The 27981-nt window shown below is 33.8% G+C and overlaps 2 protein-coding genes across 7 annotated transcripts in view; both read left to right on the top strand.

Moving 5' to 3' along the window:
• Positions 1-18696, top strand: part of mylk4b (myosin light chain kinase family, member 4b) — a 58151-nt gene extending 39455 nt beyond the window's left edge. For 4 of the 5 annotated variants that reach the window (XM_056481626.1, XM_056481625.1, XM_056481624.1 and 1 more), the window contains 13 exons: positions 770-857; positions 1512-1872; positions 4103-4329; positions 4415-4520; positions 5958-6051; positions 6816-6925; positions 7068-7209; positions 7300-7370; positions 11183-11311; positions 11396-11548; positions 14335-14413; positions 14508-14556; positions 15569-18696. In XM_056481626.1, coding sequence (XP_056337601.1) covers positions 770-857; positions 1512-1872; positions 4103-4329; positions 4415-4520; positions 5958-6051; positions 6816-6925; positions 7068-7209; positions 7300-7370; positions 11183-11311; positions 11396-11548; positions 14335-14413; positions 14508-14552 — 1605 coding nt within the window. In that variant the 3' untranslated portion in view covers positions 14553-14556; positions 15569-18696. The remainder of the gene's footprint in view (positions 1-769; positions 858-1511; positions 1873-4102; positions 4330-4414; positions 4521-5957; positions 6052-6815; positions 6926-7067; positions 7210-7299; positions 7371-11182; positions 11312-11395; positions 11549-14334; positions 14414-14507; positions 14557-15568) is intronic. The other variant, XM_056481623.1, reaches the window with a different exon arrangement.
• Positions 18697-19894: 1198 nt separating this feature from the next.
• The window catches only part of gmds (GDP-mannose 4,6-dehydratase), a 115957-nt gene continuing 107870 nt past the window's right edge, over positions 19895-27981 (top strand). For both annotated transcript variants that reach the window (XM_056445254.1, XM_056445253.1), the window contains exon 1: positions 19895-20124. In XM_056445254.1, the coding sequence (XP_056301229.1) occupies positions 20029-20124 (96 nt within the window). In that variant the 5' untranslated portion in view covers positions 19895-20028. The remainder of the gene's footprint in view (positions 20125-27981) is intronic.

Here is a 27981-nt window from a genome sequence, read left to right as displayed (position 1 = left end):
AACCCCTGATGAATAAAGGGGCTAAGTCGAAGGAAAATGAATGAAAGTATGAGTAGATTTTCTTGCTACATTATATGGAGATGTACTCTTTAAATGTTCTTTATTGCTATTGATGGTTTCATGAAGAACCTTTACAATTCAAAACCTTTCCAATACTAAATAGTTGTTTAGATTTTAAAATGTCTTTCACACTAAGTGTTCAGTACAAGGTTCTTAGGGGGAAATGTGTTTGTTTTTAAGTGTACAAGAGAAGAAATATTTTCATGTCTTTTTTTCTCTGAATAACGAAACAGGCTTACCATCTTTTATGTGACATTACTGTGGAAAATAAAATAAATGGAGACATAAAAACTTGTTTGTAATATCTTCTGTTTTAAACATGATTTTATTTTTGTCTAGCTGTGCTGTTGTCGACTTTCTTGTCCTTGCCATTGGCTTGAGCCATTTATAAATCAGATTGACTGATGACACGAGGAGTGATTCTTAGTAGTGGCTCAAGGACACAACTGTGCATTCAGCTCAGATGATTGTGTGTGATCAGCAATATCAGATTCATTGCACATTAGCAGCTCAGAGCAATCAAGAGAACTTTCATGCCATTGACAAGATTGAAACTGGTGCTTTTAAGGGGTGTTAAAATACTAATGTGATTTAGACTGTGGAGTTTTTTTTATCACTTTTTAAAATAAATCCCGATAATTTTCATGACGCTTTAAACATTTTGTAAAGGATTCCTAATGTAAAAACGCTCTTATTTGTCTCTCTCAAGTATAGAGAAAAGGATGGAAAGGAGAAACCCAAAGTGTACCCAAAAGGGTTGAAAACTCAGAAGAAAAAGAAGCCACTGGATGCATCAGGTGAGAAAAAAAACAGAAATCTAGGATTCAAATTTAAATTTAAATCTAAAAAACTGAATGTTTAACCAAAACAAAAGGAATAAGAAAGAAGTAATATATTTAATATGCTTTATAATACATTTTTCAATATTACCTTTCATGATGTGTGTAAAGTAGCTGTTTGTGAATGTAAAAAGTCTGCAAAGTTCCAGCATTAATAACGGAGCATAAATCTTCAAAAAAGAAATAACAAATTCTGAACTGCCTGAAAAGAGTTCCAGCTTTACTTCCTGTTTTGTAACAAATATGTTCAGTGATATTCTATGGGCTTCACTTTTTGCCTACAAACAATGTCTGCTTTGCAAACCCCTTAAACACTGTAGTTGTACGGTAAAGGACTAGAAGTGTTTATTTCATGTGGTCAACATGTTGGGAAAACTGACACATGCTTTATCCGTAGACCAATTATAACAGATTGGACCAATTACAGCAGAGTTTTTATTATTAAAATGAAAGTTTTTTTTTTAATTTCAGGTGGATCTAAACCTCCAAAACAAAATCATGAACCTTTAAAAGTGCATAATAATGATATTTTTATGATTCTCTACAGTTGTGCCTCTCTTGTTTCTACAATTTTTTTTCTTTGAGCTCATTTGTATTTCTTTCCTTTACTAGACTCAGTCCAGGCTGGTTTTGAAGAAGTGCAAAAGCTCAACCAACAGAACAATCAGCTTTCTCAATGCACAGCAGAGACAGCAGCCGGTACATCTACACAACTGGAGATTATTGAAGAGGAGCAGAAAACAGAGATATACAGGGAAAAAATAAAAGATGATAAGCAGCAGGCAGCAGTGGAAGAAGAGACAAGAGAGAAAGAAAGCATTGCAGAATTACTGCAGATAACAGAAGAGGATAAAAAGGAGGAAGAAGAGAGATTACAGAAAGAAGAGGGTGTAAGGTTAACAGAGGAAAGCCAACTAGCTGCTCCAACTTCATCTGGACAGAATGATAAAATCATCACAGCCACACCAGAAAAGTAAGTCCTGGATTTAGTTTTCAATAAATGGCTTTTATGCTCGTAAGGCTGCATATCGTTCAATTATAAACACAGTAAAATAGTAATATAGTGAAAAATTACAACTATATAAAATAACTGCAGCTTTAATTTATTTTATTTTATTTAAAACATTAATTGTTCCTGGTGATGACAAAGTTGAGTTTTCAGCATCATTACTCCAGTCTTCATTTTCACATGATCCTTTAGAAATCATTTTATTATGATGGTGTTGGAATATTTAATCAATTCCATTCATGTTTAATAATAGAGGTGTGAACCTACACTGGTTTCACGGTTCAGTTCAGTTACGATTATCGTTTAATTCGATATCTCGATGCATCACGGTGCATTGACGAAACTTTCCATACACAGTTTTATATTGGGGGGTGGCTATAACAAACTGTTTTTATAAACACACACACACGTAGAAACACAGCTCCAAACAAGTGACAGAGACACACAGCATCACGCTCTCTCTCATTCACACACATACACACGCACACAAACAGACAGCACCAAACAAGCAACACACAGCATCACGCTCTCTCTCATTCCCACACATAAACACACGCACGCACACGCGTGTTTGCTGGTTCTATTGTTAGAACGCCCGCTCCCGTTTAAATTACACCAGAGTTACCGACCGCTCCCGCGCTTTATTCAGAAATTTATTCCCGTGCTGCAAGAAATCTGGTCAGGTCCTGCGGCTGTACCGCGGGAATACAGACCTCTATCCAAAAGTATCGCTGTAACAGCCGAGAGAAGAGGAAAAGTCACACCAGCAGGTCAAATGGGCCACAGTGAGAGAGAGAAAGAGAGAAATTGAGTACTGTCATTCTCTCAATCGCAGAGAAATAGGGGCTTCTGCTGTAAGTGTCAGTGAAAGACAGTCCAGCAAACACACACGCAGTGAAATTGTGCACAGTTATGGCGTTTTTAAGTAGTTGGAGCATTGTAAATACTCGCGCTCGCCTCCCTCGCCACAGTAAGCTACGGCGATATAGCGCATATGAGATAAATGACGTCATTACATGATAACCTGATATGATTATTACTGAACCGATACTGAATTGTCCACGTCTGCATCGCGGTGCACCGAAGAAACAATTAATTTTGACACCTCTATTGAATAAAAAGTGTCAGGAGATGTTTTACTTCAATGTCAAAAATATTAATAATTTATTGGATACAAATGAATAATTCGATTCACAGAATTCTGATATCCCCAATGCAAAAGTTACATTCAGGAGGTGCGCAATAACTTTTATTTCCTGGCTTTAACTTTTATAGGCAGTTGATAATAACAGGTGGAGTTTAGTAAAATTCATCACTTGTCAATCATTCTCCAGTCCTCCGTTTTCCGCACCCATACATACGTCCTCTTTTTCTATGAATTTTTTCCACAACATTTAAAGCATAAGACTTCCTAACTGCACATATTCTGTGTTCAGTTTTAACACATTTCTGCTGACAGGAATTTTAGCTGCAGAGCTCAAGTTCATTTTAGACAATCAGGCCTTTGCATTTCTAGCTTCATCTACGTCTGCAAACATGCTTCGTTAGCATGCAAAGCATATCACATTCAACAGAAGAAGTTTTTTATTTAATATATCACCTTTAAGCAATGCAAATACAAGTCTTTAATGAAAAGAAAAAGAGACAAAAATAATAAAAAACATATTCCTTTTTCCACAGTAAGTGTTTTGTTGCTTAAGCATTTCTTATTATTATATCAATATTTTCACGAAAACAGTTGTGCTGCTTAAAGTTTTGTTGAAACTTTATATATTTTGTATATATTTTGTGAGCATTCTTTGGTGAATATATATAGAATAGAATATATAGAATAATTCATTATTAGAATACTATCTTTTTTTTAATCTTTTTTTAGAAATTTTGCCAATTTAATGCATGTTTTGATGAATAAAACAAACTCTGTTGAAGTCTTTTCTGAGTCTAAACTTTTAAATAAAAAAGTAATAAATAATTTAAAAAAACCTGCCAAATATGTTTGTTAAAAATGTTATATTATCAAAATATTGTAGTAGTTGGCAGTTCATTCCGCTGTGGTTACCCCTGATAAATCAAAAATCAAAAAAATCAAGGAAAATGAATGAGTGAATAATACAAAAATAGAATTAATTTATATAATTTAAAAAATATGTAATTGATTAGTAAAATATATATCTGAATGTATATGTTCATGCAGCTGTGAGGAGAATCTGGAAATAACTTTGAGCACTAAGAGGCATGTAAGAGACGAGTCTCTGACAGATGATCTTAAAAAAAGCAGAGTGGAAGAGGAGGAGGAGGAGAAAGAATTGAAGGAGGAGGAGGAAGAGGAGGCGGGGCTTGAAGCTGCAGAGGCGGGACCAGAGGAGGAGACAGAAGAGGAGAGAAAAGATGCCGAGGCAGTGACTGATGAATATGTCATTGGTAAGAGAATAGGTGTGATGTCGGAGAATAATTATTGAACAATCTTCCATTTGTAGTGATTTTTAAAAAAATACTTTTTCCACAGATTCTTCCCCTCCTCCACCTGCACCATTTGAGCACCGTCTTGTGTCAACCAAAACCCACCAGATTACCAGCTACTACAACATCAATAAAGAGGAAGTTCTCGGCGGGTGAGTTACATACGTACAGTGCTCAGCATAAAGAAAATGAATAATTGTATCTATTTCTAAGTGAATATAGGCAATGTATTTTAGTGCATTTAAACAAAACAGATTTATTAAACTGATATATTTATTAAAATTATAATTTAGTCATCAAACATCTTTGGAAATTGAAAGATGAAACAATTAAATTCAAGCAAAATGTTGCAAAAAAAATTACAACCTCCAAAATTTCAACAAAATTTGTCCTTTTTTTGCTTCTCTTGATTTTTTGCTCTTTTTAAAATTTGTATTTAATATTTTTCTATAACATATACATTTGGCTGAGCTAGTTTTTGGACTGTTATTGTAAGCTATTTTGTTAGATAAGCTCCAGATTTGGCTTTATACTGACTAATCTAATGTATATGCACAAATATAATATTGTATATCTTATTAAAATATTAATTTAAAAGATACATTTGTGAGGGGTGTACTTATGAGCACTGTAACTGCTCAAAATTCTTAAAATGTTTTATTATTTCTTTTAAAAAAATCTAATTTGCTATCCCTTTGCACCATTTATTTGATCAAAAATATGGTAAATATCATTAATATTGTTAAATATTATCACAATTTGAAATAATCATTTTCTATGTGAAAATATTTGACATTGTTGTTTATTGTTTATTCTTTATGTATATTTATTCTTGATTCATTACTTCAGTCTTCAGTTTTACCTGATCTTTTAGAAATCATTCTAATAAGCAGATTTGCTGCTTAAGAAACATTTGGGATTATCATCAATTTTACCATTTCAAAAATCTTCCTTTTAAAAATACTTTCATTTTGAGTTGTCTATTCATCAAAGAGTCGAAGGGAAATAAAATCATGGTTTCAACAAAAATCAAGCAGAAAATAATGCTGAAAATTAAGCGTTGAATTACAGGAATGAATTACATTTTTACATGTTCGCACATAGAAATTGAAATAATATTATATTATTAGCATTTTAATAGTTTTTTAGATTAAATAGATGTAGGCCTGCAGAAAAGTCTTATTTCAAAAACTGTCGCAAATTCACAAAAACATTTCTACATTTTAGCCAAGCATTGAAATAATAATATTGTATCAAACTACATTAGAAATATTTACATCAAAGGTTTAAAGTGGGATGCCTGTGATATTAAACACATGCCACAAGATTCTTAAACATTTTAAGAGCTTACAAGATACACGATACATAAGACAGATAGATGTGTCTTTGTGAGAGAGAGAGAGAGAGAGAGAGAGAGAGAGAGAAAGAAAGATGTTGAGTGAGACGTGCAACATATTTTTAGACCTTAGTGAAAGTGAATACCTAGAAACAGGAGGACATTAAAGTGGATTTCCTCTTTTCAGGGTGATGGCAGTTTAGAGGATTTAAATGTGAGTTTAATTGTATTTATTTATTTTGTTTTTTAATAGAGGACGGTTTGGCATGGTGCACAAATGTGTAGAGAAGTCCTCCGGCCTCATATTAGCAGCCAAGATCATCAAAGCCAGGAGTCAGAAAGAGAAGGTAAATGCCAATGTCCATGTCCATTTTAAGGCAACGCAACTGTACTTTGACCTTAGGTAAATGTTGTCAAAACATTTCAGCTTATGTTCATTTTTAAACAATGACTCAACTTATGGTGGACCATAAGAATGTTATTTAATAATATTTATGTTTGTAAAACTTTACGGTATTTATTAGTCTTTTTAAAATTATATTACATTTTTTTTGTTTTTAATTTGTCATTTTTTGAGTGTTTTCTAAATTGAACTCATTATTTGTAACAATTCACCATAAATAATCATGCACTGTTTTTTTTATTGATGTTTTAAACAAATATAGCCATTATGTTAGTTCAGATGCATGAAATATAAGTAGATAAAATGTTAAATTTTTACTAATGTATTAAAATTAACATTTAACTAAGACAAACAAATAGTTATAAAAGTATTTTCCAGTGTAAGTTCTTGTTAATTAAAGTAGTTACTGATGTTAAATTCAATACAATTAATTAATAAAAACAAATTATTCCATTTAACTTTTTTTAGTATAATAAATTTTAGTACTTTTGAATTGATTTCATTTAGTTCTGTTTTAGTTTGTTTTTATCAAACATTTATTTTATTTTAGCTTTATTTAAATTAATGAAAAGGGGACTAAGCTGAAAAGAACATGAATGAATGAATTAATTAATTAATCAACATTTTTTAACATGAACTGCATCTTAAAAATTATGCTAAATGTGCAGTAATGGATTTTTGACTTTCTTTTAATGTTTGTGTTTTCAGGAGGTTGTAAAATGTGAGATTGAAGTGATGAACCAGTTAAATCATGCCAATTTAATCCAGCTCTATGCCGCATTTGAATCGCGACATGAAATCACTCTAGTGATGGAGTAGTAAGTATTATCCAAAAACATATACACACAGAGAGCCTCTGTCACTAACTTAATTTCAATCTTTATCTGTATATTAAACAGACCCTTGAAAAGAACTTCAGTATTAAGTAAGTGTTTATAAATGAGTATTTGTATGCTTTAGTGTTGACGGTGGAGAGCTGTTTGACCGGATCATAGATGAAAACTACAAGCTGACTGAGTTGGACACAGTGCTGTTCATCAGACAGATCACTGAGGGCCTTCAGTACATGCACAAGATGTACATTTTACACCTTGACCTAAAGGTACCAGACACAATTTTGTGAATATAATTAAGCAGTAATTTATTAGCAGAAGAAGAATGAGCTTTGACGACATTTTTACTGCATCAACAGCCTGAAAACATTCTCTGTATCAGTCGAGAAACAAACAAGGTCAAGATAATCGACTTCGGGCTTGCAAGAAGGTCAGTGGTTTTAAATCATTTAAAGGGGACCTATTATCAGGGTTCGTACGGATGCTGGAAATCCTGGAAAATGCTTGATTTTTAATATAGTGTTTTCAAGGTTAGGAAAGTGCTTGGATTTTGGACAAAGTGCTTGAACCTGCTTGAAATTGAAATTGTAGGGCTCGAAATTGCAACCGTTTTGGTTGCATATGCACCCAAAATATTGTCTATGCGAGCTCAAAATATATTTGGGAGCATTTGTGTGAGTGCATAAAATTGTTGTCATCCGACCAGTTTTCACTGCAAAATGTTCACCACATGTGCGTATTAAGGAGACATTCACACAGAATGCATATTTGCACCTAAAAACGACAAACAAACCGCACAGAAATAGTTTAAAACAGGCATGTCAATTTGCTACTACATCCAAACAAAATCTAAATGTAAGCTCATTTTTTGAGATATCAACTTTAGGTAGAAGCAGACCAAACTTAAAAAGATACTTCCTCCAATAACTGAACTGTTTTAACAAACATTTTTTTTTCCATTTTTGGGTGAACTATTCCAATAAATCTATACTCCAAAGCAGGGATCACCAAACTTGTTTTTTTTGCAGATTTTAGCTCAAACTCTAATCAAACACACCTGAAAAAGCTAATCAAGGTCTTACTAAGGATACTTGAAACACCCAGGCAGGTGTGTTAAGCAAGTTGAAGCTAAACCCTGCAGGGACACCGGCTCTCCAGGACCGAGATTGGTGACCCCTGCTCCAAAGCATTCAACAATTTAAATTGAAATATCCTATTGTGTTTTTTAAAATAGCACAATGGATTTAAATGTGAAAAAGTACATACAGCATATAAAAACCTAATTTACCGTGGTTGTTAGGTGCTGGAAAAGCATAAAAATGCACCTTGAAAGTTCTTGAAATGTGATGGAATTTGAGGTTGAAAAAGGTGTAAGAACCCTGTATTATGCAATGATCACTTTTATAAGGGGTTTAAACATAGTTGTGTGGCAAAAGTGTGTGAATATAATCAAGCTTCTATTAGTAAAATTTACACATTAGATTTTTTATAATCACGCTTCATCAAAACAGTGGATTTGATTGACATTCTCTCATTGCATGTCATCAAAGAGGGAAAACTCTGCCCATCAGTGACTCCCTAATTCTCTCCTTCTTAGGGGCCGATCACACCGAACGCACTTTTCCGTTCTAAAAACTCGAGGCTCACCGCACTGCCTTTTTTGTTGACAAGAAAAAAAGAAGCACGGGGCTATTTTAATGTCACTAGGCAATGACTGAATCAGCTGTGTATTGAGCGTGAGTGTTGCTGTTGATTTGGTATAATTGTAATATTCAATAATATTGTGAAATTCAGTATTTGTAAAGTCATACAGCACCGGATAACTCAAAACAGCACCACAAGTCTCTCCTCCATCTCTTCTCCATCAAGTCTCCGTAGTTGTCTTGACAACACAAACACTGCAGTCCCCTCAATGGAAACTCCATCTCTGCTTTCATTTGATTGGAGAATGAAACAGACGTGACTGAACTAACATGCTTTTTCCACTCAGAGTTGACTTTTTTCAACTGCGAGCGCACGGCACACAAGGGTAAAAACGTGAGGCGCAGCAGACGGTTAAAACGTGAGGTGCACAGGGCACATAAGCAGCGGGCAAAACGCTCGCCATTAGTAAATTATTCAAAAAAGGTGACTCTCAACGCAAAAAACTCATTCAGTGTGATCAGCCCCTTAATCTGTCCCTCATTAGCATAGGAGGAGGTTAGTCTTAATTTTGGATCTACTTCTATGCCGTCACATAGGCATTTGTAGCTCCGCCCTCTTCTGAAAAAGAGTACAATCTTATTTGAATTTAAAGTGACAGTCACCAAAATGGCACAATTAGGGTCAAAGCCTAAATGGGGAAGTTTTAAAGAGTTATGAAAATTGTTTTGTGGGGTATTTTGAGCTGAAACCTCAAATACACAATCTAGAAACATGAGAGACCTTGTTACATCTTGTAAAAAAGGGCATAATAGGTCCTCTTTGATACACTTCACAGAAAGAGTTCACCCCGAAATTCTGCAATTGTTTATTTACCCTCCACTTGTTTCATCCTGTTTGTAGTTTCTTTGAACACAAAAATATATTTTAAAGAAACTTTGAAACCTGTAGACATTAGGTGCGTTTGACATGCAGCACAGCTGCAGCCGGTGATCAACGAGATTAGCCGAGCGCAGGCGGGGGCGGAGTTGAAAACGGAGCCGTCAAGCCGGACAGGCGGACACTTCGGAGCTCAAAGTTGCAGCAGTCATGATGACCGATCACATGCCGTCATCATCATTTTTTAATTTATTTTTTATTTATAACAACAAAAGATTTACAAATAAACAGAATACAGTCTCTACTAACTATAGTTCATTTTTAAACAATAAGGGAATTATGAATTAAATATATTCCAAACGCATGAGAGAAATAAGGGGAAATGAGAGGGTAATATAAATATAAAAACGAACAGGCCTATTAAATACAAAGCAATAAGCACAAATTCAAGGAGTTTAAACATCATTCTAGGCTAATACTTTTTGTTTGAATGTGCTAAAAAGGGTTTACATTTATTTACATTTATAGATATAAAACTTTCCAATATATATTAGTGTAAAACCCAAAACAAGGTGTTTTGATTAAGTTTTACACAATGATTAAGATTATTTTGGATGATAAAAGCATTTTCAAAAAAGCACTTTAATCCAAAAAGATTGAACAAAAGGCAATAGGACATTCCTAAAATAAGTGAGCTACACTTTAAGTAAAAGCTTCCCAGAAAGAGCAGGTATAAACGGCTAGACAGGAGAAATAAAAAAAAAAAATAAAAATATATATATATATATATATATATATATATATATATATATATATATATATATATATATATATATATATATATATATATATATATATATATATATATATATATATATAAAACGTAAAAATAAATTTAAAATTATTTAATAAAATAGTTCTTTAACTTAATTTGTTAAGAAACTTTTAGGGTGGCAGGATCAATGATGATAATTATTTTATCACAAGTCTGTAAGACTTATTTGAGTTAATATTTAGCATATTTAGTAATTTACTAAAATATATCATTTAAATCGTTCATGGAGCGGAATGCAGTAAATTGTCTGTATAAAAAAGGTTGAAAATAAACCTGTGCAAACAAGCCAGCCTTTATAACCAGATTATTTAACAAAACATGACTACTGCAGCAAAATATTTGTAGTCTTTTAATAAGCCTGATAGAGATGGTATGACAAGTGAATTGTTTGTTTTGAAATTTGTGAGACTGAATTTGTCCAATAATAAACCCGAATCACACATGGTTGTTGTCATGCTGTGTATTCGGCCAATCATGTAATATCAGTGTCGTCATCAGAGCTCGTGCAGTTGCTCTTCAGATGCTGCACGGCCTGAATCAGTCGTCTGATCTCGGAGCACTGTTGCGGTACTCTGATGCCACATGTGACAGTCACGTGGCGTCGGCGCAGCATCAATCCGGAAAAAATTTCTAACCAGCATGCACTGCTTTAAGACAGATTTCGATCGATCTGCGCAGCGCTGCATGAAGTCGATTGCACCTATTGACTTTCATAGTATTATGGATGTCAATGTCTACCAGTATCCATAATTCTTTAAAATATCTTCCTTTGTGTTCTGCAGGAAAAAGAAATCACTTAAAAGTGAATACATTTTCATTTTTGGGTCAAGCATCACTTAAAGCTGCCTTCATACACTTTCTCTCTCTTTTTTTTCTCTTTTGTTCAGATATAAACCCAGGGAAAAGTTGAGGGTGAACTTTGGCACGCCTGAGTTCTTGGCTCCTGAAGTCATCAACTATGAATTTGTCTCATTCCCGACCGATATGTGGAGTTTAGGTGTCATTACGTACATGCTGTGAGCTTGCACCATCAACAAGCACGGTCATAACCATACCGAAGGAGAAATTCTTGTTAAATGTACCTATGTTTTTGTGTGCAGGCTCAGTGGTTTGTCTCCGTTTCTGGGTGAGGATGATAATGAGACGCTAAACAACATCCTGGCATGTCAGTGGAGTTTTGAAGAGGCAGAGTTTGCTGACATCTCTGAGGAGGCCAAAGACTTTATATCACGCCTGCTCGTAAAGAGCAAAAGGTTTGTAAGGCCCTGTTTCCATCTTAGCATGCATGTTCCCAAAGACTATAGAAATACTATGTAAAGACAGTAAGTATTGGATCAGGAAAATTGCAACACTCAATACTGATACCACAGTGAAAGAAATCTTGACTTAGTGATGGTTGGTGGTTGGTTTTAAGCACTGCTTCATGAAGCTAAACCTTTACAAATCTTAAACTTTGCATCAGTTCATATCAAATTAGCAAGGTCACTTAATTTCAGCAAACAGGGCTTCGTTGTCATTACTGTTTCAAAACATTTAAAAAATTCAATTGTTCTGTGTAAAACTATATAATTAGTATGAATCATGTGGGTTCACTGATATGGATTCTCCCCAGTGGAAAATCATTGAACAGGTTTCATAGTTTTTTACTGTACTTCAGATCAGCTTTATGAGTTTTCAGAGATTTTAATGGACATTTGTAAATAAAAAAGGAATAAGGCAAGCTAATAGTCTATTGTTTACAAAACCAGCAATGGAACAAACAATATAAGCCTTGAAAGTTGATTAAAAAACACATATTATACAGACACTTAATATTTAACGATATTAAATGATAAGCTAATTGATGGGCTATACTTTCAATATACATATTTGGAAAAAGGCAATTCTAATGTATGAGTTTTTGTTGCAGTTACACGGTTTTGACCAACAGATGTCACTAGCACTGAGTTTGACAAGAAAAATCTCTTGTCATCAAATCCTGTCACATATCGTGTTCTTTCAGTGTATTCTTGTGGTCTTTGCTTGGGTTCTGTCTCTGTTCTTCCAATGTTTGTAACCGCATCCTCAGATTACCATCAAAACAGCTGTAAAGGTGATTGGTGTTGTGCTTATCTTTGCACATGTGCGGTAGCTGGAGCAAAATGAAAATAACATGTTTTAAATGTAATTAGTTATCAGAGTGACTTATTGCTGCATTTGCCTTTAACCCACATTACCGAAACTCAATTTTCGATTACCGAAACTCAATTACCGAAACTCTTGTATTTTCCCTGTGTTAATGTAAGGGTGCTCTCTGGACAGTTTGCAATAAGGTTAGTCTGGTATTCGGTTGTGATTGAAACGCAAAATGAAAGTATTGAATGTTTAATGGCACTAGAATTCTGTGGGAATTTAAATGTAAAAAAGGGATGTTTTGTCCTAGAAGATAGGATTGTTTGTGACTGCACTGAAACTGCTTTGGCCTTCACTATGACTCTGGTTGAAACTGTAAAAGTAACAGTAGGAGTTGTAAGAGTAACTTCAATTTTTCATAGTATTTATTATAATTTTTTTCTATAAAGAAAGTCTTATTTGTTTTATTTCGAAAGAATAAAAGCAGTTAAACTTTTTTCTAAACATTTTTTTTTCAAAATTCAAAAGCCATCAATATTAATAGCCCCCTTTTTCGATTGTTCACAGAACAAACCCCTGTTATACAATGCCTAATTTGCCTAAATACTCTAACTTCAATTAACCTAATTAACCTTTAGAAAAACCTTTAAATGTGACTTTAATCTGAATTCTAGTATCTAGAAAAATATCTCGTAAAATAATAAGTACTCATGGCAAAGAATAAAGAAATTAGTTTTTAGAAATAAGTTATTAAACTATTACTTTGTGTTAAACAATGTGTTGAAAAAAATATTCTCTCTATTAAGCAGAAATTGGGGGCAAAAGAATTCAGAATTATTCAGAAATATTAGTTCTTCTGTTAAATTGAGTTAAAAACTGCTTTTATTCTAGTTGAAATGAAACAAATAAGACTTTCTCCAGAAGAAAAAATCTCATAGGAAACACTGGGGGAAAATTCCTTGCTCTGATTAACATCATTTGGGAAATATTTAAAAAAAAAAAAAAATCACTGTAGGGCTAATAATTTTGACTTCAACTGCAAATCCAACGCTAAAGTTACTCTTTTGCACAAACCAACATTGCACATTTTTTCGGACATGCCTCTGTTACTTTTATAGCTTAAACCAGAGTCATGTTGAAGACCAAAACAAGATAAGTGTTTCAGTGTGATCGTATCTTCTAAGACAAAACACATTTAAATTCCCATAGAATCCTAGTGCCACATTCTGTGCTTGCAGAGTTTGTGTTACTAGACAGTCAATATTTTGATTTAGCTGTTCAATCACAATCGAATACAAGACTAAGCTTTCTTAAAACCAAATCTGAGAACATTTGAACCCAAGAGCTTCACAGCTGAGACATTTACTGAATTTTGCTCTCTCCCATTTCATTATTTCTATGTGGACTGAGCATGATGTTACCTAATTTCATATTCATATCGGAGTTCAAAATCAAAAGCAGCAAGAGACTTAGGCATTAATCTTATGAACAACGATGGCTCCTGCTTGATGAATCTGCAAACCATCCTTAAGATGCACAATCTGTCCAGATTAGTCCAATCCATTTAGGGTCATGTTTTTCTCGCCATTGTTCCTGGTGCATAATTCATCAATCAACCCTGCCCTGATATTTCTAGATATATTTATCTGACTTTAGTGGCCAGTAACACCTAATGGATACATATTATAATAATAATATTATTATTATTATTTAATTAATTCTTTCCATAATAAACTGAGCTACTATATTCTAAAGAAGGGCCTGTATTTGGCGTCATCTGCTTATGACTGAATTGATGAAAATGAAAAATGCTGAATCTTAATAGCAGGTGGAATACCGTGTCTCATTAGAACTTTGCTAAATCTGATAAATCCTTGTCTTCTTTTCTGCAAAGTTATATTTTGATGTACACTGCTTTTTTGTGCAGTTGGAGAATGAGTGCGTCCCAGTCCCTGAAACACCCATGGCTTTCAGACCGAGGGCTTCACTACCGCCTGCATCATAAGGTTCACAACAGCTTTGAACTCGCATTTACAGTATATTAGTGCAGTAGTAAACGAATGCACATTATGGTATCTAATTAATGCATTTCTCTCACAGAAAAACAAGTGTCACTCTTCACATGCACCTCCACCAGAGGGTTAAACAGGTAAGATATAGGCCAATGTAATATTTACCACATGAAACAAGTTAAAGGGATAGTTCACTCAAATAAATTAATTAATTAATTTAAAAATCACGCATTGATTCAAACTTGCATGACTTATTTCCTCTGTAGCTGTGTCTCATTTCAGAGGCTGCATCCTCCGAAGGATGCATTCAAAGGGTGTTGCATTGTGGCGCGACGAAGGCTGTCTAATTTTTTAAAAAAAAACTGAAAGCTCCTTCAAATGCAGCCTCAAAATGCATCTTTCGTTTCCCAGGTAATGAAGGACACAACCACTGGATCCTTTGCGGCCTCGAATGTCTCAAGATTCATTGCGCGCTGATAATGGCAGGATGTTTTTAAAACAAAACTTCAAACTAAATGTATGATTTAGTTTTATTTTACTTGGATTTCTAAACACATGTTAAAAAACAAAAAGAATATGACATGTCTTAATAAAAAGGGATTTTATAGACCGTTTACATTTTTATTATGTGTACATGTATGGATCTAAAGAATTATATTTCCAGCTTCTGTAAACCTTGCTTTGCCTTCATATTGCTTAAAATAAGTTTTAAAATCACTCTGAAAAAAAGTCATTACAAAATTTTATTACTGTTTATTAACAGCAGCTATAATGGTTGCTTGTCGACGAGATCTGTCCTCTGTAGGCCAGATTGTCTCATTTCAAATTGCTCGGTTCGGCTTGTGTGGACTTCGAAGGACTCACCTTTGAAGTCTGCGTCCCTCGGAGGATGCAGCCTCTGAAATGAGACAGAGCTTGTGAGACTCTAGTGAGCATTATTTACAAAAATGACAATTGATTAGCTTCCTATTGGCTTCCATGCCTCTTTCATTTGATGCATTTTTTTAACAAGATAAGTGATTAATATTTTGGTTAACTATCCCTTTTAAAAGTTAATACAGTGACCTGGTTAAAAAATATAATTTTAATAATATAACATAAATATTTAAAACTTACTTTTGCATTACTTTATATTATTTTTTTCTGCAGAAGTGATCATCGGCTGGTCATCCTGATCCCGTGGTGACAAACTGGACCAATACTGTTGTAATTGAACAACTACACAACATCTGTTTAATACTACAGTCGCATACTGTACTGTACAATATCTATTACCTATTTACCTCAACCTTTAGCGAAAACATATATACAACACATCAAAAATACTGCTCATCACTTGTGATACAAACACATGTCATCATTTTTTTAAAGTAGTAGCCATTTATGAACTTACCCTGTGCTTCAGTCCTGGTTTAGGTTGGTTTTAACAGTCTGTTGGTTGTTGTCTTATGAAAAAAAATGATACACAGTTAATTGGTCTTGGTTTGGTCTTGAATGTGCACTTTACAATAGGACTGGATTGGATAAAGAATGTCAAGCCCAAAGTATACTTTTTATGTGTACGTTTCTAAAGGCACAGGTATACTTCATTTCTCACATTCTGCTCTGTCTCAAGGACGGTTGTGTCTACCCAGCATTCAAATGATAATCAGCTCGGATTTAAGACAAAGACCTTTGGATAATATTATGTAATGTGGACAGTGCACAAAACAGAACAGAATCTTGGAAGGCTGAAGTATACTTTTGGGTAAAAAATCTAATTTTGATAGCAAATCATACACTTTTAATTAGCTTATTAGCTTATTAGTGATAAACATGTATTTATACTTATTTAAAAGGCACTAGTCAACATGAGTGTCTGTTGTTTTTGGCATCTTCAGTAGTTCGTTGGTTGTTGTTTCATCTTTGTTTCTTTTCCAACTCTGAAAGCAATCCAAAAACACCTTAAGGGTGTACTCACACTATGTAGTTGCCTTGAATTTTGTCGAAGCGCATTTGTCCCTCCTTCCCTCTCCCCCGACGGCCTGCACTCACACTGCATTTTGCATTCTGAGCCGGAGCAAAATTACGTTATCGATGATGCGGCTGTTCAGTTTAACGGGAACAGAAGTGCTCTCGCTCAGCACATTGGAAATTGCTTTAGTTACATAAATTTGTATTATTTTAAGTTGTTTGATATGCAGTGACGCAGTCAAATTTGTAATACGCAGTCAAGACGCTTGTGCTGCACGTATTAGGAGGTTTGCTGAAGGGGTTTGCGTCTTTAATAAACTATGACAGATCATGTTCATTGAAAGTAAGAATAATTAATGAATTCATATGAAACAGTCTCTTAAAAGTGATGTCGCCGTTCAGTTTCGGGCTCATGCACGCTTTGCACTCACACTACATGCGTGCCACGGCCAAGTGAACCGCGCTCTGGCACACCTCTTCCAGCCAGGCCAGGGCCGGCCAACTGAACCACTTGTCAAACAAACCAGGAAAAGCGCCCGGGTATGGTTCGGATAGCCTAGTGTGAGTGCACCCTAAAACGCACGTGTCAAGCATAGAGTGACGTAGAGCATCATTCATTAATCATTTCTTTTTTAAAGTTAGTCATTAACCTTCGTTGTATTACTGAAGCTGTTATTATAAACAATATAACTAGGGAAAAAATATTGATGAATATCTGTTTTCTTATAAATCTTTGGTAAAAAAGGGTCACGATGTTTCACTTATAGTTATCACAAGCTATTAAACGTCTACCAAGTGTAGGTGTCACTATCACTTGATGGTGGATCTGGTGAATAAGCTGTCAGTGATCAGAAACTTGATTTTGAAGATGCGGTTAATAACAGTATTGAGAATATGGTTGACATTTCACAATTTCTCAAAGTGATTCCTTTTAACTTTCGAAAAATTCAAATTTTTGTATTAGAATATCAGGAGTTTTATGCTATTGTAGAAGGTAGATATTCATCGGTTTTAGTTATATACACGTGACTAAAGACCCTAATATGAAATGATTATTGTCAAAAATAATGGATTTAAAGGGACTGTGCACCCATATTTTTATTCATCCTCCACTTGTTTCAAACGTATTTGAGTTTCTTTCTTTTGTTAAACACAGAGAAAGATTTACTGAAGAATGTTGGAGAAAAACAGCCGTTGACTTTTTTGTTCCTACTATGGATGCCCAGGGCTGCCTTTTTTCCAGTTTTTTGTTTTGTTTTGTGTTCAATAGAAAAAAATATATAACAGTTGAGAAATACTTGTGTATAAGGAAATGGTGAGGAAATGTTCATTTTTGGTTTAACACTCCCTTTGAGGGTTAAAAAAGTACATTTTGGGCTTTGTGCAACAGAGAAATCCCTGATCATACTCTGTACGCACAAATGTATTGAGTCTTATATTATTTACATCACTGGTTCATGGTATCATTTCATATGATATTTGGGAAGGCATTACAATTTGGTTTTCAGTCAAATTCACACAGGACACTGTACTGTATTTCACACTTTAAAAAAAACTGCATGTGATACAATTTTTGAATGACACGCTTGTGCGGCTAGAGTTCATGTGCATGTAACTACTGTTATCTGATACAAATAACCCAAATACAGCTCTCACTCACCACATGATGGTCATTTAGAGTGTTTCCTTGAAGGCAAAATGAATTGTTCAGGATCCCACAAGCTCCAAATGCTTATCTAATGCCTGTAGTTGCAGATATCAAGGCTATGTTGTGATTTTTTTAAGCTTAAAACACTGGTTTCAAGCTGTATTAGGCATTGATAGGGTTTTGCTCACTCCCTCACTTCCTAGTAGACATCTCACCTTCCATGAAGGCAAATGTAAAAACAGAACACTACCTTCAAGCGTAATGTGTGTGTTTGTGTGGTTCTATAAACATAGATGATGTTTTTGCTTCGTTCACCCTGTCTGATGTTTACTTGAAATGCTTTCACACTATAGTAAATGGGGTGAAATTCATTATACGTCTGCTGATGGCTAACAGTGTTTTAGATTAGGATTCTAACTCAGCTTGTGATCAAAAATAAGAGAAAGGATTTATTTATTTTTATTCAGTTTCTAAATCCTGTATGTAGTGACCGGATTGAGAGATGCTGAAATATAGAGTATAATAAACAGCTAGGAAAATATGAAATAATTTCAGGGCTTGTATTAGGTCTTGTACATTTTCACAAATTACCTCCAGTATTTGAAATCATCTATTTTGTTGTAAGTTGTTTAGAACTTAGTATTGTATAAATTAAAATATATTTTGAACAAACATTTGATTATCGTGTTCATTCAATTCATTCTGAAGTCCTGTGCTTTACCTTACTCTGTTTGATTACGTTTCACACGTCATATACACACACGATATCCAGTCAACAAACCAGCTTGACTAGTTTGGAAGACAAGCGAAGAACAGTGAAACTAGCAAAACCAGACAAGTTGAATTGTACTTTCTCTGCAATGACGTAAGATATCTGGAAAAAATTTGAATCAATATTTGTAGTATTGTTCACATAATAATTATAAATAACTGTATTGTGTATTTAATTTCTCATATTGATTATTGTTTTTATTATAAATGTTAAATGTTTGTAATAATAACAATGTCACTAAAATAGTTTACATTCATTCATTAATTAATTTTTCTTCGGCTTAGTCTCTTTATTCATCAGGAGTCGCCACAGCTGAATGAACCGCCAACTTATCCAGCACATGTTTTACACACCTGCAACCCAGTACTGTCACCCATACACTCTCACATTCACACATATACACTACTGCCAATTTAGTTTATTCACTTCACCTATACTGCATGTCTTTGGACTGTGGGGGAAACCGGAGTAACCGTAGGAAACCCACGCCAACACGGGGAGAACATGCAAACTCCATACAGAAATGCCAACTGGCTTAGCTGGGACTTGACCAGCGACCTTCTTGCTGTGAGGCAACAGTGCTAACCCCTGAGCCACCGTGTTGCCCTAAAATAGTTTACATTTGAGTAAAAAAGATGTGAATACATATTTTCTATGTAATAATAATAATACACAAACTTTTAACAACAGTAATAAATGATATTTAACAGTTATATATTAATTATATGAAATTAATTTGTTCACAATATTTTATTATTATTATTATAAAATATAAATATAATTCATGTTTGTTATTTATGAAAATCTAAGCAAAACATATCTACTTCAATCATTTTTTTAATTATTAAAATATTAAATGTGTACGTAATAATTATTATTATACATTTTTATTAATAGAAATATTTTAATTTTGCTAGTTTATTTAATTTATCTTTTTGTAAATAAAATTTAAGAGAGAAAGTAAAAAGCAGTGTCCAACTCCTCCTGCACATTTAAACCTTAAGCTGGCGCTGTGACGCATCTTCACCATGAGCCAGCATGATTCCTCTCCTCTTCGTTCTGTGGTATACACGTCACTGGCGCTCTGCTCTGTGATTGGCTGCCGACTGCAGGTTTCTGATGTGTCTCTTCAGCAGCTGGAGTTTCGGATGTGTTTGCATCCGTAGTTGATAAACGAACGCACACAGCGGAACCAAACCACACACACTCGGTCCGACCAGAAACCCGCTTCAGAGAATGGCTCAGTGTACAGCAACGACGACCAGTGGCGGTATGAACGGAGACAGCAAGAGGAAGAGGAAAGTGGCTATCATTACAGGCATAACCGGTCAGGTAACGTGAAGTATTGTCTCAACAATTTCGACCCGGTAGCTGAGACGCGTAGATGGTCCAAAAAAAACAACCATTTAGTCATTCATACGCTGCTCTTTACCGTTGTGTGATTGTGCGGAAAACAAAAGGATATGGATGCAGAATAACTAATTCACCAACTGTTTTGTTTCATTAGAGTTTAAAAAGATATCTGTAATAGTAACCGAAGCTGTCAGCTCTTATTATAATGCGAGGGAAATGATGACAGACGTTAGTGAGGCGGTTTTATCCTGCACATATATACGCAGACACAGTGCAAGACTCTATTGCGTTTTTGGTAACCATGACAACTATAATTTTAGCTAAAATCCGATATTTACTGTACATATAGTTATTTCGGTAGCATCTTATTTTACATCCCAGTTTCGGGTGTACACTGACTACTTTAGTATGTAATTACTCTGTAATAAATAGGTACTAGCGTATCTAAACCTCCCCCTGAACCTAAACAACCCATGTAGTTAGCTTCTATAACCCAGGCCAGCATCTTTTAGGTAACTAAACTGAAACTACACGCTAAACATGGATGCTGTTTAATAAAGTGCAGCCGAAACTACACGTTAAACATGGATGCTGTTTAATAAAGTGCAGCCGAAACTACACGTTAAACATGGATGCTGTTTAAAAAAGTGCAGCCGTTAGTTCTGTTAACACTACAAACAATATTTTAATATGGACTCTGCTTCAGGTAGTGGCTTAGTAGTATGTGGTTTCATTTCACACGTCATTTCCTGACATTATATGAAAGACAAAATAACTGACAACTAATCGTGCGTTGCCTCCAGCCTCTTGCACAACATTCCTGTTGTGTAATTTACTGATTAAAATGTAATCTTTTTTTAAGCATTACTCCAGTACAACGGATATGATTGTCACTTTCATTGAAATCTGTATGTTGATGTGTGGGAGTACTGACCTTTTCACTGTGGTAAAGGGATGGTTCATGTAAAAATGTAAATGATCTCCTCATCCCTCATGTGGTTTCGAACCTTTGCAAGTTTCTTCTGTTGAACGCCGAAGAAGATATTTAAAAAAATGCTGGTTGCTGGGATCCATCGACTTCCATAGTTTGGAAAAAGTACTATAGAAGTCAGAGTCCCAGCAACCAACATTTTTTAAAATATCTTTTTTTGTGTTCAACAGAAAAAAAAAGAAACTCAAATGGGTTTTGAACAAGTAAAGGCGAGTAAATAAATGATTAGAAAATGACAGAATTGATTAGTAAATGACAGAATTATTATTAGTATTACTTTTGGGTGAACTTTGGGTGAATCCCTATAACTGACTTGGTACTCCCAGACATGTGTATATAGTGAAATATTGAAATTATATGAGTAATTATTACAATAGACATATTTTGATTTGCATACTAATAAGTTTGTAGTGTAAAAGTTCCTAAGTAAACCTGCGGTTCCGATTTTCAAATGATGCTCTTTTTTAACCTGAGTAATATAAATTGTCATGATGAAAAACAATTTTCTAAAACTGCACAGAAAAGTGTTCAGAATGCTTAGAATAAGGATATATATTTGATTGATCAATATTTAATAACTTGCATGAACAATGTAATAATCTTTTATAATGACCACTGAATGAATATTTACTAAGCTAATGGGTTTCACTTTAAGTTAGCATGAAACAGCAGTTGCGATGGTCTTTTTTTCCCTATTATTATGTAAGCACAGTCTCTCAGCAGTTTGTATGTATTTACTGATAATGGATATTTTGTAGAAACTCCCTTTTGTAGGTTTTGGTTTGAAGTACTCACCCCAGTAGTGATTGTTTAGAGGCAAGCCTTCATTAAAACTCAAACTTCCACTTTCTCATGTATCTCTTCTAATCTATTAACATCATGAGAGCAGAACAAACAGTAATTCACATGAGAAAGAATAATAGTGAACTACATTTACCCGTTCACTTGATGGGCAAAATTAAGCCCAGACCTACATTTTTTTTGTTTAAGAAAATTTATGCCTTGATACACCAAACAGGAAAATAGGAATCTCACAGGAAAATAAAACTATTTTACATTTATACAAATTTGTAGATGAATTTGTATAAATTTGTATAATCTCACTTGTAATTTCAATGTAAGTCTTTTAGAAAGAAGTTTTGCTCCAACCCTAACCCTATTTTCCACGCACAAAAACAGTAATTATTTACACTTCTCCATTGAGATTGTGTTGGTATGTCCTTGTGAAATGGCTTTTCAAACAAGAAAAAATAGGGTAGGACTTCAGGGTGTCTGCAAGGTCCTTATTCATTTACTTTCTTTTTGGCTTAGTCCCTTTATTAATCCGGGGTTGCCACAGCGGACTGAACCACTAACTTATCCAGCACATATTTTACAAAGCGGATGCCCTTCCAGCTGCAACCCATCTCTGGGAAACATCCATACACACTCATTCACACTCGTACACTACGGACAGTTTAGCCTACCCAATTCACCTGTACCACATGTCTTTGGACTGTGGGGGAAACCAGAGCACCCGGAGGAAACCCACGTGAACGCGGGGAGAACATGCAAACTCCACACAGAAACGCCAACTGTACCAGCTGAGGCTCGAACCAGCGACCTTCTTGCTGTGAAGCGACAGCACTACCTACTGCGCCACCGCATCGCCTGTCTGCGAGGTCTTAAAAAGTCTTAAAATGTTTTACTTTTCAAAAACAAAATTTTAGCACTTAAAGTCTTAAATACACTGAAATGTAGTGTTGTTGGTCTTAAATCATTAAAAAAAATTCTTAAATGTCCAAGTAAAGCTACCCAATCGGCTGACACCCAATCACCAATAATCCATCAGAAAACCTTTTTGTTTTTAAATATAATTAAGTTGTCATTGCAAAGAGATACAATTCACAACAACTGTTAGACATTTTTACAGCAAATTCTCCAAATTAAATTCCTACTCAGGGAAAGAAAACTAAAGCATTACATCCCTTTACATGATCTTCCAATAATAGAAAAACTTTTTACACAAGTAATTGGACTATTAGAAAAAATCCTTAGTGTTTAGCCCTGCATAAGTCTAAACTTTCATTCATAATAATCTTAAAAGAGTCTTAAAAAGTTCAATTTGATTTGAAGAAACCTGCAGAAACCCTGGACTTGACTTTGTATGACTAGGCTGTAAAAAATACAAGTGTTTTCTGTTTATTTATGGTTGTGAACTGCATTATGGGACCTTGATCTCTGTTCTGTCAACTTGTGATGTTGAAAATTCAATACAGTTTAACAAAGTGGCTTTTATTGACATTTACTTTGAAATCATATAATATGTAAGAAATAGTATATAGAGAAATTAATCTGTAAAGTAACAGAAAAAAGTACTGGCAGTTTATTACAAGGTTTTTGTAGCATAATATTGAACATTAACCCAGACTATATATTACTTTAAACCATTAAAAATATCACTTTTTCTAACTTTTCAAGGTAAAAAATTGGTGGAGGAAAGATTAAGATCCCAAAATGCAATCAAAAGCATAAATAAATGGGGGAAAATTTGAAGTAAAAACATGAAACACAAAACAAAAAACTGCTAATTTACGGAGTGTTAAACAGATTTGATCATTGTAGCTTGCTGTTGGTCTCATATGAGTTACAGTTTGTCCCTGCATGCTGATAAACAAACCATCAGAAAAGAGATGAGTTGTTTTTGCACAAGAGAGGGCTGAAATTTATATTTGACAAAAAAAAAATACACCCAGTAGTATCTATAATGTTGACACGTTGCCTAAGGTTAGCAACAATTGCCGTGTACAGAAAAGAGTCTTACGTGAGCTCTTTAATTGTTGTCTTGTTGGTTTTCTCTCCCCACCCATTCCCTTTTACAATGAACCACAGTGAACTTTGTAATAGGAGAATTATGACACAAATTTAATCCCTAAATCTTCACAATGCTCTTAGCAGGTAGCAGGAAATGGTTTTGTGTAGTGCTGCTGGCTAAGAATAGATTTCAAATAGATAAATTTTTAGGTTTTAATCATGTGCACAAGTCTTGTTCAGCCAAGATCACAATCATGGGTGTATGTTGAAAATGGCAGACAATGATAATGAGTATTCAGGTTTTTAGGTGTAACTTGGTATGTTTGAATAACGAGCTTGTCCAGTTCCATCCAGTTTGTTCTCAATAGACTTTCTGGACCTTATAAGAACATCATTAAAACAGTGTTTTCTTTTATGGGGGTGTAATGGTACACAAATTTGTTGTAAACATTTTAGGTACAGGGCCCGGTTGTATAAAACCTTCTCAGTAATTGTATTTTGTGTATCTCTGATGGGAGAAACAGTCCCTGAGGGTTTCATTAAGAGCAACAAACATCTTAACCCTCAACCTTACCTAAGTGTCTATACTTAGCATTTCCTTGTAGTTTGTGGCATGGGTAAATAGAATTTAACAAACCACAAAACCAACCTTTGCGATAACCACAGTATTAATATACAACATTTGAAGTGGATCAACATTTGTAGTTGTATGGATCAAAAAGAAGTTGCTTAAAATTGTCCTAAAAAAGAATAGGTGTTGTTTCAGCTTTACAACAACTTCAATGAAAGGTCATAGAGGCAGACAGAATCTGTGGACAATGTTTGCTATTTCTGCGCAGAAGTTTGTAAAAAATCTGCAGATTTAGATGATTTAGAGAGTGTAGTAGAAGACTAAAAACTGAAAACACATAATAAAAAGTAAGAACTTTTTAAGATTTATTTAAGGTTTACAATGCAAATCCAGTTAGATCCACTTGTTTGGTAAACAAAGCAAGTCTGTCATATAATATATCTACTAAAAGACAGAAAATTTCACAAGCTGAATTGTAATTAAATCGTGAAGATATGCATATTATTCAAAAATATTACTAAACTTAATATAAAAACTGAATAAATATATATGTGCACACATCTACATAATTAAATAAACTCTAATATGAGCTAAGAAATCTGCTGATTTCTGCGCTCACAGATTTTCTGTGGGCCTAGGATCCACTTCAAATGTTTATTACTGTTTTTCTGCTATATGGAGAGTAAAATATCAGAAAAAACAAACAAAAAATACTAAAATAAATAAACCCAACTGGACACGCAAATAAAAGTTATCCTTTAAATGACTGCTTTTTTTTAAAAATTGCTTTAACCCATCAATAACTCATTTGATCAAATTGTATTGCATTAACTTTGGAACAATTTAATGATTGCTTTATTATATATCATTTTATATCATTTGAGCGAGCTGTTTTGGTCCCTTTAATTTAGTAAGGTGAAATGATGATAGGTTGCTAAGGATTTTGTTATGATGCTTATAAATGAAAACTATGTTATTAAATAATTTTATATTATAGTTTTAATTAAATAGTCATTTTAAACCCCTTCGTTCATATGGAACACAAATTAGATTAAACCCAAGAGCTCTCTGATCTTGTATAGCAACTGCAAAGTCCTGAAAGGTACCAAAAAAAAAAAGAACAGTCACAGCAGAGCATATGCTTTTAATCAGAATATTATGAAGCAAGCGTGCATTGTAAAAAAGTAATTATTTACTTTACTTAAAAAAGGAAGTAAACCCATTGCCTTAAAAGCGACTAGTTGACTTTACTTAAAAAAGTGAGTAAACACAATGTAACTTGCAACTATTGAGTTGCTTTAACTTCATTTTTATTTTTAACTATGCACAAATTCATTTACTTCAACAATTTAAGGCAACGTCTTTACTCACTTATTATAAGTAAAGTCAACTAATCATTTTTTAGAATGGTAACCTTATAAATAAGTTTTTTTAAATAGTTTAAATGCTTTTATGCAACCAGGCCCAGATTAAAATATCTTTTTTGAATTCACAACATGGACTAAATAAATGCTTTGTTATTTTAAAACTTAATGAGCTTCTAGTTTTAAACAGTAGTCATTCTTTTGATGCATGAATAAAACTTAAATAGACATTGTAGACATGTCACGTCCAGTAATTGCAAGAAACCTGAAATGGTGTCATTTTTCAAATCCTGAAATGTAATCAGTGTAATGTAGCGTTTACTTGTATTTCCTTGTCTATTGTACATGATTACCTGAGACAAATTTTATTCTTATGTGTGATTATGTAATTTTTCAGTTAACCAAAAGAATAAAGCTATAACAAAAATAAAACAAAAACTGAGGTATTTACAAAACTGTTGTAATTTGTAATGTTTTACCCCGTTCTTAAATAATCAATATATTTATAATTTTACAAACTGAACGAAATATATACTGTATAAAATGCATAGACATATTTAATAAGGCAAAATTATTCCATTTATTAGTGGTTGTTTGTTGCTGAACGCCATGTTTGATTTTTATAATTAAAGGGTATTGCTAAAATATCTTTGCTCAAGCCAATTGACAAATTCTTGTGGCATAAAAGCTTTATTCTGGCCAGGAAAAAGAATAATCAAGGAAATTTGAGCGTAGTTAGATTGTGTAAATATGAATTATTAAAATGATCAGAGCATACACAGCCTATCCCTTGGAACTCTATCAGACACTATTGTGTGTGGTACTATAGACTAAATGGATTTGTGTGTAGTCTTCTGAGGAAGCATTAATCCTGCCTTGCCTTTATTTGCCAGTTGTTACTATTTTAGCAGATGAAAGACAGACTGGATTTTTTTGTTCACTTGTGTTTCAACTATTTTTTGTTAATTTGTATTGTGGATATGTGTGCGTTTATACGATTTATTAATTATGGATTTGTTTAATATTTAGCTTTATTTTAGAAAATGACAAGTGGTCAGAATAGCAGTTGTTTTTGTTGTTTTTATTGAGTTATTCTTCCAAATATTATTAAGCATTGACTGTCGAAAAGTATTATGACAAATAATTATTGGTGACAACAAATGTTCTTATGTCATTTAAAAAACATCATGTTTGAACTAAAATATTTCAGTTTGTACACGGCGATGAGTTGCGATGACTAGAAAAGATTAGTTCATTCAATTAAAAAAAGTAGGCACCAAAATTTGGTGTATTGATGTTATTGGCATTATGTTGATATTTGTAATTTTAGGTCAAACAAATGTTTTAAAAGACAGTTTTTCAAAATTTGAAACATTTTGAAAGAAGCCCACGCAGTCAGTAGGTAGTTTAACGTCATTTTAATTCAACATTAGAATGTGACTGCTGACGTGGACATGACGTTGGAGATTGCGTGTCATAAAGAGGGTTAATATTAATAATTAAGCTTTTTGATTATACAGGAAAGACCGGCTTTTACAGTTTGCTTGAGTTTATGTTATCAAGAGATTTTGGCATGACTTGAATGTTTGCGGTGTTTATTATTAAAGACTAAAGAAGGAAGTTCTTCAACGTAGTTACGATGTGCAAGCATATTGTATAAAAATGAAGTGGAAAGTCAGAATGCAGTTTGATAATGAACAGCAGAGGGCGGTGGAATCACACGAATCCTTCACTCGGAGAATATTTTCATGCATGTTCTTGGCAGACGCTTCCAATCCCATGCAGTTTAGATGAAATACTGTTGGTGGAGTATAATGTTAGCATTTGTTCTCACGTGTCTTGATTTTTTTTTTTTGATCTAAATTAAAATTAGACTTCATTCCGTAGTATATTGTAAATTTAGTTTATTAGTACACTGTAAAAAATCCACACAAACCATTTGTGTTGAGGCAACATGAAGGAATTAAGTTAGCTTATTAGTTTTCAGAAATTTAAGTGGATTGAGCATAAAACAATTATGTTGTCTCAAAACTCATGTCTTTTTAAATAAATCGTTTGAGCAAACAGCAAACATAATATTTTAAGTGTATACACATTTAGTTAGAATACTGTTAGAA

Source organism: Danio aesculapii, chromosome 20 (genome assembly GCF_903798145.1).
Source record: "Danio aesculapii chromosome 20, fDanAes4.1, whole genome shotgun sequence".
Lineage (NCBI taxonomy): Eukaryota > Metazoa > Chordata > Actinopteri > Cypriniformes > Danionidae > Danio > Danio aesculapii.
This window is presented reverse-complemented; position numbering and strand designations above follow the sequence as displayed.